We start from the raw sequence: 14,597 nt of genomic DNA, 5'->3' as shown, positions 1-14,597 counted from the left end.
CAGGCAGTACAATCAGTTCAGGTAATTACAGTTTGCTGATAACGGCTCTATGTAAACACAAAGATGACATTGGGTTTACTGCAAGTCTGTTTCTCTGCAGCATGTAATTTTTTTCTCTCCAAATTTTTGTAATGTAATATATATTTACTTTGCATATTATTTGATCTGCATTTATATCTAATAATGATAAATAATCTCTTGTGGTAAAGGTAATGTCTATATTTAGTGACGTACTTCATAGTGTCCTGTCCATCGAAGCCGCCGCCTCCCACAGCTTGGGGAAGAATACAGGAAGTGAGAAAAAGCAACAGCAGACAAAGTTGCTAAACAGGGAGATGGGAAAACCCCTTCATCCTTTATATTGCTAAAGTTGGGTTCACATAAACCCGCCTAAAAAATGTGGAAAGAAAAGTACTGCAAGCAGCACTTTTTTCTCCGCAATTTTTGGGCTTTTCGAGCACAAACTGGGTGCACTCCATTATAGTCTATGGGGTCTACAGATTTCCACGGGTATGCGCTTTTTTTTAAGTGGATTAGATTTCCGTTCAGGGGGTGCCCAAGCGGACCCCCAAATGGAAACTGAAATGCAGGTTTAAAATGGAATTCCAGTTAAGAAACAAAATAAGCAAAATGTATAAACTCTATGAAAAAGTTGATATGAGGTCTAATTCACTGACTAGGTAAATATATGTGGAGGTAAGGGATACTGGAGCTTCTAAACTGTGGCCAAAAACTGTTATTTATTTATTTTTTTGTTGCTTTTTTTAGGTCATAATTTTAATGTTTTAGTAACTACTTGTATTCTCCATGATATAGCAATTCTGTGGCATCTTTTCTGCATTGTGGAGTTCCTCTGTTATTTCTCCTAAAGAACTATAAATAACGGAGCGTTACCAGTTGAGGGAATAAATTTTCAACTCTGATTTATATGAACAGGTTCTCCAGAGTTGTTATTCAAAGATTGGGGGAAAGGAGGCAAGTACAGAGAAAACAGAGACATGTCTGGAGTAGTGACAGGTCCTCTTCAGGGCTGTGAGATAATGCTGGTGTAATACTGCTGATATAAAGCACTGCACCAAACCAGCTTTCTGTTACAACTGATTGAAAGTTGATAAAAACTGAAGCTTTCAAGCAGGGCTGGCTTAAGACCCTTAGAGGCCCTTAGCACTTAAACGATTTTGGCGCTCGCAATCTTGTGTGTCACATCATGAACTAAACTTTGGCATGTCATGACGTGCTTTTGGCATGCCAAATGTTGAATGAGCTATGAATGCTGTGCCCCATCTGCAACCCGCGACTAAACAGGACAGCCCAAGAATTAGAACTTGTAAAGAAATGACAAGTTTGCAGTAATTTTTGCCCACAGTAATTTTTGTTGTATTTCTGGGAATTATATTGGCACTGCCGTGCCAACAAACTATACATAAGTGAATAATAGTATCAGGTGAATGTACTCTGTTGTCCTGCTCTCCCTCACTCTGCTAAAACAAGTTTCACTGGGAAAATCACTGCACTAACATGGGACAGTCTGTAGGTCACATGACTCTTCTCTGTAGAAATCTATGGAGGGGCGGAGTGAACAGAAAAGCAGCAGACTAATGCTAGAGACTAATGGAAAGCTTCTATCATTGCCAAAGAAATTTATTCACATTTGTATATATTAGTACTGCTCAATATATGTCCGGTATGGTCCTGAGAGAGTCAGTTATAGATCAGATTTTTCTCCCTTAGCCTGAGTAGGGTATGCCATAAATGTGTGGGACGCACCTCTGGGACCCGTACCTATCTCTTTCAACTATGGTTGAACTGTATGGAAAGAATGTAGCTTTGAGCTACGCTATTTCCACAACTCCTATAGAACTGAATAAATCTTACAGAAACGGCATAGAATAATGAGCTACTTTGTTTCTGTAACTTCCATTCACTTCTATTGGAGTTACGGAAACAGCGTAGCTCATATCTATACTGTTTCCATACAGCTTGACCATAACAGAAAGTCTTGACAGCAAGGTAATGGCCAGGTAATGGAATGGTCTAACTGAGCTGTACAGTTGCCACAGTCTCTTCTTTTCCCTTCTCTTCTTGCACTCTGTAATGTCAGGGGCAGTGATGTCTCAAATACCATTTGGCAATATTGTGCCAATGATATCATTTGGGCGTTGATGTATGTGAGGAATGAAACATCCTTTTTATTTGGTGTGAAGTGATGGAGGAAATGAATTAGCATTAAGTAAAAGGTTTTCTACACTACACAATCCACTCCCTTTAAGAGCATTGCAGTAATAAATTCAGCCGTTCAGACAAATGAATCTGAATATATAAAAGCATGTAAACCAAGGCCGGATATAGCGGCAGTAAAGTGTCTGCAGTAGATCACATTAACTTCACAGACGTGAGTGCATTAAATTGACTGTCTGGATGTTATTTGGCTCATGTAGAGATGTTGCATTGAAAACAAAATGAGTTGCCTCTGTAAGAGCAAGCTGTTAGCTCTGTGCCTGATGAAAGCCTCTTTACATATGCATAACAATTTGGGTGTCTAATACGGGAGAGGAGAACCTAAATACAAAGACAGGTTACCTAAATGATGATATACGAAGGCCATATTTCCTGTCTCGCAGGGTTTTATGGAAGCCTCCACCTGCCCTCGCCTCTCCACTTCTATGTAATATATGTCTTGTGTTTGTTTTTAAACATAGCGTGGCCATATAGTATGTACACACTGACAGGTAATTGTTTGTGGTGCACACATGACATATAGGTCTAAACTGCCATGGATTAGAGCATATGGGCTAATGCTAACATCATTTAGCTGATATATTTACATCCAGGTCCCTTTCTGTTGCCCATACAGCATTGATGTCAGGCTGTACAGATAAAACAGGCTGAGGCTCTGCTCACATAATGCTTGACCTTTGTTAACAAGGGTTTTCCAAGGCTGAAATCTTGATGACCTATCCATCGGATAGGTCATCAATATCGCATTGAAGGGAGTCTGACATCGAGCACCATCACACGAATGCTGCGGCCTCTTCATTACCTACCAAGCACGGCTCTGTACATTGTATAGCAGCTGTTTTAGGCATTACAGATAAGTCACTTGTATGGGACTAAGCTGCAAATAGGTCATGTGACCAGGGAATATGACATCAGCGGGCCTGCAATGACATTACTCATTCACCACAATTCTATTGACTCATTAGGCCATGTTGTGTAATACAAGCAGAACTGTGTTATACTTATGTATGTTGTAATATCAATGACGTCCTGTAGATATACACCTAATAGAAGTTGCTGACTAGATGCAACTCTGACCGTAAAGTAAGAACAATTTGTCTTATTTGTCCTTATGTTTGTACTACCTACATGTACTGTTTTATATTGAAACAGAGAGTTGGAATTCCTCAGCCGGTCTTCAGATCAAGTCGTTCTGTATAATGTAACTGTGTGTATTCAGAAAAGTAAATGTGGATGATTGTAGGAAGTAAGGTGTAGATGGGAGAAGATTAGAAAGTGGTATAACTTTTCACTTTGCAGTGAATAAATGGTCACTAACTTTGTAACACTTTTTGCATAAATCAACAGAGCTAGCGAATATAAGATAAGATAACATAATTTATGTTATCAGTGAAAATGGCACTTCCAACTTATCTGGCTCTTTTCCTCCTCCACCCTTCCTTTCTAAACTGGCATTCACCCTCCTGAGTCCATCTCTCTAGACCACAAGAGAGTGTAATTCAGAGGTATCAGATTATGTACAAGTCTGTAGGTACATATAGATGTTAAATGGTAAGTTTCTATATCATCCCAAGTGCTTTACATAAATCATTGCTCTATAATGTCATGTTTGACGCTAGTACCGCTGAGGAAAGTGTTAAAAAAAGCAGATTCTCCTCTACTTTCTGTGTGCAGTGTATGGGAGACATTATAGCGACTCGTTTCCACTTAACAGCTCTGAGATAACTGAAACTTAAAAGTAAAGCTTGCAGTGGTGAAAACTGCTGGAAAATGCAGAATGTTAGTCATATAATTGCCAGAAATAGCACTATTCTCATGTACACGTATTGTACTAGTAAAGTAACATTTGCTGAAAGGTTAGTTATGCTTTAAGATATCCAACACCAGTGCTCGGCTGTCTTCTTCATTCTCATAGTTGACTAAACCTGCCAATTTCAGTTGGTCATGTCAGCCATTTAATGTATATGAGGTGTCCCAAGTCTCCCCTGATAACAGATGTTTAGGGAATTAAGGACTGGGCATGTTGGATTTTGGAATATCCAATCCTTGCTGGAAGTGTCGGGTAGCAGCTTATTCCTTTGTGGGTATTAAAGACAATGGCATAGTCAGTATGTGTGAGGGGTAGGGAAGGCGGCTGTCTACATTGATAGAATTTTCAGTATATATTCTCCTCACTACAGCACGGCTCACTACTGTCGCTTTAAGGTTGCCATTCCGACATGTTCTGCAGCTAGTCAGAGCTCTCCGATGCTGGGCCAATCATCAGCCGAGGAAGGATATTTAAAGTCTGTTTAGCGCTTCCCATGAGCCTTAGATTAATTATTTGTTACTATTTAGGTTCCTGTGCTCCTGACTTTGGCTGGTTTGACTGGTCCACCCCTTGCTTACTGATTTGTCTTTGACTGTTAACTTTTGGACTTGACCATGGCTTGGACACGTTGACTTCTCTGCTGGATGGGAGATGCCATTTTATTTTTAGCTCCAATAAGGGGTTTAACAATGTCTATGCACACATCTGGAGAAAACATGTAGCTCTGTTACTCATATTAATATCATTGTATTTTAATAATCATCTTTAATAACGTCTTCCTTTTCACCCAGGTCTTCTGATAAGTTGGAAAATGGATCTGATGCAAACAACAGAATCCTGCAAATCCAGGCGCTTGCTCGTCTTACCTCTGCAGTAAGTTACATGAAACACTGGATTTTCTGTATTACATTTTATCCTAATGTTGTAGGTTTTATACCACTATTCCATGTAAACCAGGGTTAGAAATATTTGCTGGAGTGGATTCAATTAAAGAATGTTCTTTGTCTACAATCTAAAGTACGATTATAGCATTGTATTGTACTGAAGAGCATAAAACTAAAAATCAGCACTAAATCTGCAGTGTGTGACTGTGGGCTGATGGCTCAAGCGCTGGAAATTACACCACTGATAAAACAAGTGGCAGCAAAATATAAATGCACAGATTTTAATTTTCAGTTCTAGAAATGGCATTTGCACACCCTTGAGTTATGTGCTGTATAACTGGATGCCGACAACTTGGCTTTTATGCCAGCCTCTTTTATGTGGCTCCAGGCTGCCCAACTCCGTGCCAAGTAAGTGTCTAGGATTCAGTGGAAAAGTCCATGTTTCCAGGCTCTGTCTAAGAACACAACACATCTCTGATCATTTCTGCTTGACTCGGCTTCTCTAGTGCTGATGTCTGACTTCAGGGGTTGGCACAGAAAGAGGTGGTTACGTTACATTGGCTGCAGATTGGAAACTTACATTACTTAATGGATTAAGAAAGCACCGCAGAAGGAACGGGGGCAAAGTGGCACCCCTGTGTACTGGTGTGATCATAGTACAAGGCCTGCTATAATACTGCTACAAGGGCATCACTTATGTTATAGAGCCTATCTCAATGCACAGATTATCTTTAGGTCATGTCAGGTATTAGTCATCTAGCTAAAATCTTAAAGGAAGTCTACTACCCAAGTATGTTCTACTGTCGCCACCGTCTTTATGTGTTGGAGAAAAACAACCTTGAACTGTTATGCAAATTAGGCAGTTGGTGCACTGGGGCAGGGCCTATAGCTCCTTGAAGCCCTGCTCTTGCCAGTCTGACCTCGTCATCTCTTGCCTGCACCGCCTTGTACAGCGGAGATGATCCTCCCACTGCTATGACATCAGCTGTCCTACTTAATCAGCAGGAGCAGTGCTCCAGGGAGCTGAAGGCCCGCCTCCAGTGCACCAGTTGCCTCATTTGCATAAGACTTCAAATGCCTTTTCTTTTGTATAAACGTGACCTACATAACATAGGTATGTTGTTGATCATGTTCTGTATAACACGGTGGTAGCAGCTGAATATACTTGGGGGAGGTGGTGGATTCTTTAATGAGCACTTGTTATGTCACATGTCTCTTCTATGGCTCAGGCTCCAGAATAACTGTCACCTTTTTGTCTCAAAAAATAAATTAATAAATTAAATTATCCAGCCACTGTCCTTTATAAAAAGTGTATAAATGTTACCCTTTGTGCTGACTTGAATTTTTTAATATTTATTAATTATGTTATTCTCTTATTAAATTGAGAGCTCCATGTACAGTGTACAGACTAAGCAGAAAGTGTGACACATGTGTGAACAATGCTATATAAAGCTTAATTAATTGACGTACATCCACACCTAAGCCCGGGTTGTTGTTCTCAGCCCAAGTGTGACATTTATACCTGGAAACGCTCCTGGCATATATGCCAAGTGTATCCATAGGACTCCATTTACACAACTTAGACTAAATGAGTCTTTTAGTTTCCGTCGAGCCATTCTATGTGGGTATCCTTTTCTGTAGTATGGAATGGTGTAACAGACTATGCTATGTCATATGAAAGTATAATAGAAGGTAAATCTGGCTTATTCGTGGTCTACAGCAGTGGTTCTCAACCTTACTATTGCCGCAACCCGTTAATACAGTTTATTATGTTGTAGTGACCCCCAACCATAACATTATTTTCATTGCCACTTTATAACTGTAATTCTGCTACTGTTATGAATCGTAATGTAAATATCTGATATGCAGGATATATTTTCATTGTTAGAATTTTTTTTTTTTTTGCAGTAGTTAATGATTTTACATTTATCCAATAATTATATTTCATAGGTTAATTTCCCCGTCCAGTTGCACCAGTTTAAACTGGGGATAACTAGAGGGGGACATTAAACTGGGCAGCTGGAGAAGGGCATTAAACCGTGGGGGCAACTAGAGGGGGACATTAATGTCCAGCTGCCCCCAGTTTAATGTCCTTGTCTAGTTGCCCTCAGTTTAATGTCCTCCTCCAGTTGCGTCCAGTTTAATGTCCTGATCCAGCTGTCCCCATCTTAATGTCCTCCTCCAGCTACTCCCAGGTTTACTGTCCCCCTCCAGTTGCCCCTACTTTAATGCCCCTCCAATTTTCCCAGTTATATGTCATTCTTTGTCTGCCCCCACAGTTTAATGCCCCTTCTATCTGCCCCCAAAGTTTAATGTTCCCCTCAACTGCCCCACCCAGTTTAATGTGCCCCTCATATGCTCCCAGTATATTGCCCCCCCCACACACACACACACACATTTGCCCTCAGAGTTTAATGTCAGTCTTGAGTGGCAAAATTTTATCATAAAAGATACTGATGCTCACCTCCCCTCATTCCCTTGCTGCACATTCTGCAGTCTTTTGTCCCAGGAGCTACCGGCGTGATGTGAGTGATGTCATCACATCGCGCCTAAAACTCCTGAAGCCAGAGCACATAGGGAGCACAGTGTTGAGGCAGGGGCTGTCCGCTCCTGCTTCACCACTGTATTCACCTCATTTGTGTTCTCTCCGGATGCAGATTAGTTGAATCTGGGACATACCTCCCACTGACCGCAACCTCAGGAAACATCACGGAATCTGGAACGATTGGGAGATATGGGAGTCGTGTCTCAGTTCCTAAAATCATTGAAAATATGTGTTGTTCGATGATCTTAGGCGACCCCTGTGAATTGGTCGTTCAACCCCCAAAGGGGTCGTGACCCACAGGTTGAGAACTGCTGATCTAAAGGTTTTCCCACACACTACTGAGTAAATGAGAGATATAGGTTTGTAACATTGAGAAGTATTTCACTTGCTGTTACATGATAAGTCTGATTTTAAGAATCTTCATATCTGCACCAGGTGTAAAGGACAACTGATGGAGCCCTTACAGTCAATAGGATCTCTCAGGTGCTATTTTTGCAGTCCGCTTTTCCATTCATTTGGTCTCCTATCAGGCCAGAAGTGTGGAAACCTAGTGCAGCAGAGAACCTAGCCTTAGTGATGTGTACTACAGTATATTTAGCAAGCTATAACTTGATAGCTAACACATTAAATAAACCATTGTTTTACCTTGCCTTGGATTTTATTATTATAATAACTTGCTACAACAAGTTATTAAATTCAAGTTGAAGTTTATTACATTGGCACGTTTTTATGGCAGTTCCTTAAAATCAGAATCAGAAGCCGATCTTCTAGGTCAGAAGTCCAGCTCGGTACATTTCCTCCTGTCTTTACTGCCTAACCCGTTCTGCTTTGCCTTTGTCACACCTTAATTTGCTTCAGGTCCTTTCCCAGTTTGCTGACAGTGTTTTCACCGCTATTGACTCAGCCAGACTTCTATTTGCTAGTGAAATGAGCATTCATGTGTCATTCGTCCAGACTTTGTAAATCCAGAGCGTGGCCCGAGGAGACGGCAATGACTGCAGCTTATTAGAACAGTCATTTACCGAGATCATTAAAATAATATCCCCACATGGCAGGATCCAGAGACGTTTGTTATGCCTTGTACGGCTTCACTTCTATCTGTGATGGCTAAAAAGAACACTTGTCAAAACACAGCCAGCCGGCCCAGCGAATCCGTCCGCTCGCAATAATTGGTCACAAATGAGTAGCTAGCTGACAAAACTGATCATATTAAACCAGAGAACATACCCTGCCTCGGCCAACAGGGATACGCCTGAACAAATCCATTGACTTCTGCACTCTTGAATCTAGAACAACTTTGAAGTCCGTTCTAATCTGTATACTAGAGATGAGCGAACAGTGTTCTATCGAACACATGTTCGATCGGATATCAGGGTGTTCGCCATGTTCGAATCGAATCGAACACCGCGTGGTAAAGTGCGCCAAAATTCGATTCCCCTCCCACCTTCCCTGGCGCCTTTTTTGCACCAATAACAGCGCAGGGGAGGTGGGACAGGAACTACGACACCGGGGGCATTGAAAAAAATTGGAAAAAGTCATTGGCTGCCGAAATCAGGTGACCTCCATTTTAGACGAATAGTGGATTTCAAATCCGGGTCATATGAGAATGTGAACTTTGTGACTATGAGACAGGGATAGCTGTACAGGCAGGGATAGCTAGGGATAACCTTTATTTAGGGGGGAATGTTATTAAAAATAACTTTTTGGGGCTCTATCGGGTGTGTAATTGTGATTTTTGTGAGATAAACTTTTTCCCATAGGGATGCATTGGCCAGCGCTGATTGGCCGAATTCCGTACTCTGGCCAATCAGTGCTGGCCAATGCATTCTATTAGCTTGATGAAGCAGAGTGTGCACAAGGGTTCAAGCGCACCCTCGGCTCTGATGTAGCAGAGCCGAGGCTGCACAAGGGTTCAAGCGCACCCTCGGCTCTGATGTAGGAGAGCCGAGGGTGCACTTGAACCCTTGTGCACCCTCAGCTCTGCTACATCAGAGCCGAGGGTGCGCTTGAACCCTTGTGCACACTCTGCTTCATCAAGCTAATAGAATGCATTGGCCAGCGCTGATTGGCCAATGTATTCTATTAGCCTGATGAAGTAGAGCTGAATGTGTGTGCTAAGCACACACATTCAGCTCTACTTCATCGGGCTAATAGAATGCATTGGCCAGCGCTGATTGGCCAGAGTACGGAACTCGACCAATCAGCGCTGGCTCTGCTGGAGGAGGCGGAGTCTAAGGTCGCTCCACACCAGTCTCCATTCAGGTCCGACCTTAGACTCCGCCTCCTCCGGCAGAGCCAGCGCTGATTGGCCGAAGGCTGGCCAATGCATTCCTATGCGAATGCAGAGACTTAGCAGTGCTGAGTCAGTTTTGCTCAACTACACATCTGATGCACACTCGGCACTGCTACATCAGATGTAGCAATCTGATGTAGCAGAGCCGAGGGTGCACTAGAACCCCTGTGCAAACTCAGTTCACGCTAATAGAATGCATTGGCCAGCGCTGATTGGCCAATGCATTCTATTAGCCCGATGAAGTAGAGCTGAATGTGTGTGCTAAGCACACACATTCAGCACTGCTTCATCACGCCAATACAATGCATTAGCCAGTGCTGATTGGCCAGAGTACGGAATTCGGCCAATCAGCGCTGGCTCTGCTGGAGGAGGCGGAGTCTAAGATCGCTCCACACCAGTCTCCATTCAGGTCCGACCTTAGACTCCGCCTCCTCCAGCAGAGCCAGCGCTGATTGGCCGAATTCCGTACTCTGGCCAATCAGCACTGGCTAATGCATTGTATTGGCGTGATGAAGCAGTGCTGAATGTGTGTGCTTAGCACACACATTCAGCTCTACTTCATCGGGCTAATAGAATGCATTGGCCAGCGCTGATTGGCCAGAGTACGGAATTCGGCCAATCAGCGCTGGCTCTGCTGGAGGAGGCGGAGTCTAAGATCGCTCCACACCAGTCTCCATTCAGGTCCGACCTTAGACTCCGCCTCCTCCAGCAGAGCCAGCGCTGATTGGCCGAATTCCGTACTCTGGCCAATCAGCACTGGCTAATGCATTGTATTGGCGTGATGAAGCAGTGCTGAATGTGTGTGCTTAGCACACACATTCAGCTCTACTTCATCGGGCTAATAGAATGCATTGGCCAGCGCTGATTGGCCAGAGTACGGAATTCGGCCAATCAGCGCTGGCTCTGCTGGAGGAGGCGGAGTCTAAGATCGCTCCACACCAGTCTCCATTCAGGTCCGACCTTAGACTCCGCCTCCTCCAGCAGAGCCAGCGCTGATTGGCCGAATTCCGTACTCTGGCCAATCAGCACTGGCTAATGCATTGTATTGGCGTGATGAAGCAGTGCTGAATGTGTGTGCTTAGCACACACATTCAGCTCTACTTCATCGGGCTAATAGAATGCATTGGCCAGCGCTGATTGGCCGAATTCCGTACTCTGGCCAATCAGCACTGGCTAATGCATTGTATTGGCGTGATGAAGCAGTGCTGAATGTGTGTGCTTAGCACACACATTCAGCTCTACTTCATCGGGCTAATAGAATGCATTGGCCAGCGCTGATTGGCCGAATTCCGTACTCTGGCCAATCAGCACTGGCTAATGCATTGTATTGGCGTGATGAAGCAGTGCTGAATGTGTGTGCTTAGCACACACATTCAGCTCTACTTCATCGGGCTAATAGAATGCATTGGCCAGCGCTGATTGGCCAGAGTACGGAATTCGGCCAATCAGCGCTGGCTCTGCTGGAGGAGGCGGAGTCTAAGGTCGGACCTGAATGGAGACTGGTGTGGAGCGATCTTAGACTCCGCCTCCTCCAGCAGAGCCAGCGCTGATTGGTCAAGTTCCGTACTCTGGCCAATCAGCACTGGCCAATGCATTTCTATGGGGAAAAGTTAGCTTGCGAAAATCGCAAACTGACAGGGATTTCCATGAAATAAAGTGACTTTTATGCCCCCAGACATGCTTCCCCTGCTGTCCCAGTGTCATTCCAGGGTGTTGGTATCATTTCCTGGGGTGTCATAGTGGACTTGGTGACCCTCCAGACACGAATTTGGGTTTCCCCCTTAACGAGTTTATGTTCCCCATAGACTATAATGGGGTTCGAAACCCATTCGAACACTCGAACAGTGAGCGGCTGTTCGAATCGAATTTCGAACCTCGAACATTTTAGTGTTCGCTCATCTCTACTGTATACCCTTATGAACAAGTACAGGGTATAAACCTTGGTTATTTTCTAAACATGATAGACAGCAGCTAGTCTCCGGCCTCAAGTTATTTAAGAAATCAAGGTATTCCCATCACCATGAGTGTTGAAAAATTGCCTGACTATGTCCTAAGTTTGGTCCTGTCTGTTTTTTCAAGTCTTAAAGACTATTCTTACTGTAATACACTGACATGCAAGAGGAAATGTTAGGGAAACCTGCCTAAGAGAGTCGTCCTTATCCAGAACCTGTGCCACATATTCAGTACCGCCATACTGTATAGTATGCATACTGGTGATCTTCCGAAAAGACTTCTCTGTGTCATTTTTGGTGGTTGTCTCAAGGATGTTTGTATATTTTGCCAGGGGTTTGAGGTTCATTTTTATATGTTTCTCCATAGCATTATATGCAAGCATATTATACATTGAACCTAAGAATGCAATAGCCTACAGACTCCACAGCCCTGATCTATTCACTAGTCAGGCTTACTTTCCTTACAAGACTCTTTAGGTCTTCCCTTTCTACTGTAAGTATAGAGTATTCGCAGAAACTGCTCCAGTCTAAACGAGTGTCAGGCAAAGGCGAATGACCCGGAGAACAGATTCAGGCGCAGAGGATATCCTTCTAATGTTATCACTAGAGCTTGGACTCATGCTCTTGTGCAGAATAGGAGCGATCACCTGATACCGAGACAACATAGAGAAAAGGAGACTCAGATTGGCTTAATTGCTACTTTCGATGACATACTGTACATAGAGAAATTAGACATATTTTGACTCCTCTACTACAGGATCAGGACATTAGGGACTCAGTGTCTGGGACCCCATCAATTACCTACCGTAGGGGTGAGAACCTTAGGGACATAGTTACACATAGCCATCTCATCCCCATACAGATGGATGGTAGCTGGCTAGAAAGGAACGTACCCAATGGCACTTTCAAGTGTGGCCATTGTAGAGCATGCCCATATATCAATAAGAGCTCTATGTTTAAAAGTGGAAAAAAGGGTCGAGTGTACTCCAACCCGGGAATATATTAACTGTAGATCTAGTGGCATTATTGACATGATCACTAGAGATGAGTGAATAGTATTCGATTGAATACTTGTATCGGTCATATACCATGCAGGAAAAATCCATTGAATTCAATTCAAAAACCTCCTCGTGCTCCTCGTCCCGCTACTTCCTGAACTTGGAGGATCCAATGTGTCGAACTTTGGTTTCCATGGAAAGTGGAACAACATTCCCGTTTTTTCCCATAGACTATAATGGTATTCGATATTCGATCGAATACTACTCGCTCATCTCTAATGATCACATGTACATGTCCGAAAAACTATATCGGAAAGGGAGTTTAGGAGGAGAGTATTGGAGCATGTTGGTAGTATCAACAGCTGCTAGACCAGCCCATTAGCAGCCATGTTTGGGAACATCATGGAGGTGATGTTAGACAGTTTACCATTCAGGGAATCGAAATCAGAGAGGAGACCTCGACCGTAAACTTCTCTAGAAAGAGGCCCAATGGACTTACCGTATTAAATCGGTGAAACCATTGGGCTTAAATGAAGTGATATCCTTCACGTCCTTCTTTTGATATGTTCTACCAACCTGTATGCGACTGTGTGCGTTCCTTTCCTTGGAGGGGGTTAGTCGTCGTCACCCCTTCCCCCATGTATGGGTTATCCCTTAGCTGCCCCTGCTGATGGTTTGTCAGGAAGGGTTATACATTTTTATTAACACTCGGGGTGACATCACTAGATATATGGTTTTAATAAACTTGATAAAAGTTGAGTTTTATTTATTACTTATTCAAGCCACCTTTGTTAGTAAATTACGTAAGTATAGAGTCACACATAGAAGGTTCTCGTTATTCTTTCTACCACCTTGTTCATCTTTTCCTGGCCCACTCCTGTTAAATATTCAGTGTACAGGTTGGATAAAAATACCAATAGTTGTCTCATTGTTCGGTGTCGTGAGCCCTGGCATTGAGGTCTGCGCCCTCCGTTCTGTTCTCATTTAGTCTTGGAGCACTATTATGTCAGTGACTAGGCATCAGTGCGCTTTATAGGTAGGTATTAGACATTACTACTATGTACTTTAGTTGCAGAGAAGACTTGTACCTTTCACTGGTGTAAGCTCAGCTTCACTTTGCTTCTTTATTATCAGGTAAGCGCGATGGTGATAATGTTATTCCACTCACTGTCATGGCAGGTATAGACAAATAGACTGTGATCAGCAGTGCGCCCGCAGACCACTTTATCCAATAATAATTAAGTGGTTAAATGGCTTCCTATTATACTCCGCTGTCTGCAGCAGATTACGGTTTTTGGCAGATATTCAGAAGTTTTGCAGACACTTAAAGGAGCAATTATCTTGAGAAATGTCCAAAAGTGCTGCTGGAAAGTCCCTTGAAATCTTCATTTTGACATTAGGTTCTTGAATCCTGCAGCGTCCTTATGAGCGCACATCTTGGTACGTTGTGAGATAATTTTGTGATATTGTAGGTAATGATGAAGGGATTTTTCAGGACATCTACAGTAAGTTGTTGTCCTTTCCTTAGGATAGGTCATCTATGAAAGATCCATGTGGTTTGACCTGGAACCCCTGATGATCAGGTGGCGTCTCCCTGAGCGCCACTTCTGCGTCACTGGTCATGTGACTCCATGTTCACCAGTCACATGGCCTGGTCGCAGCTCAGTCCCATTCAGGTGATTGGGCTGAGCTGTGATACCAAGTATAGCCACTGTTCAAATGTATGGCACTGTGTTTGGTAAGTACTGAAGAGTTTGCCGCACTCGAGTAACCACTGTATTCCTTCATAAGGTACAGGATAGAGAATAGCTCCAGGAATAGCGCTTGTACTGGCAGTAAGGGGGTTTCCAGGATTATGATATACACTCACCGGCCAC

General features: G+C 43.2%; 1 protein-coding gene across 1 annotated transcript in view; it reads left to right on the top strand.

The window, feature by feature from the left end:
• Positions 1-14,597, top strand: part of RAPGEF5 (Rap guanine nucleotide exchange factor 5) — a 223,278-nt gene that overhangs the window by 78,937 nt on the left and 129,744 nt on the right. Inside the window, exon 6 of the mRNA XM_075271487.1 lies at positions 4,840-4,921. Coding sequence (XP_075127588.1) covers positions 4,840-4,921 — 82 coding nt within the window. The remainder of the gene's footprint in view (positions 1-4,839; positions 4,922-14,597) is intronic.

Source organism: Leptodactylus fuscus, chromosome 4, assembly GCF_031893055.1.
Source record: "Leptodactylus fuscus isolate aLepFus1 chromosome 4, aLepFus1.hap2, whole genome shotgun sequence".
Classification (NCBI taxonomy): Eukaryota; Metazoa; Chordata; class Amphibia; order Anura; family Leptodactylidae; genus Leptodactylus; species Leptodactylus fuscus.
The sequence above is the reverse complement of the archived record's forward strand: the minus strand, read 5'-3'. Positions and strand labels throughout refer to the sequence as shown.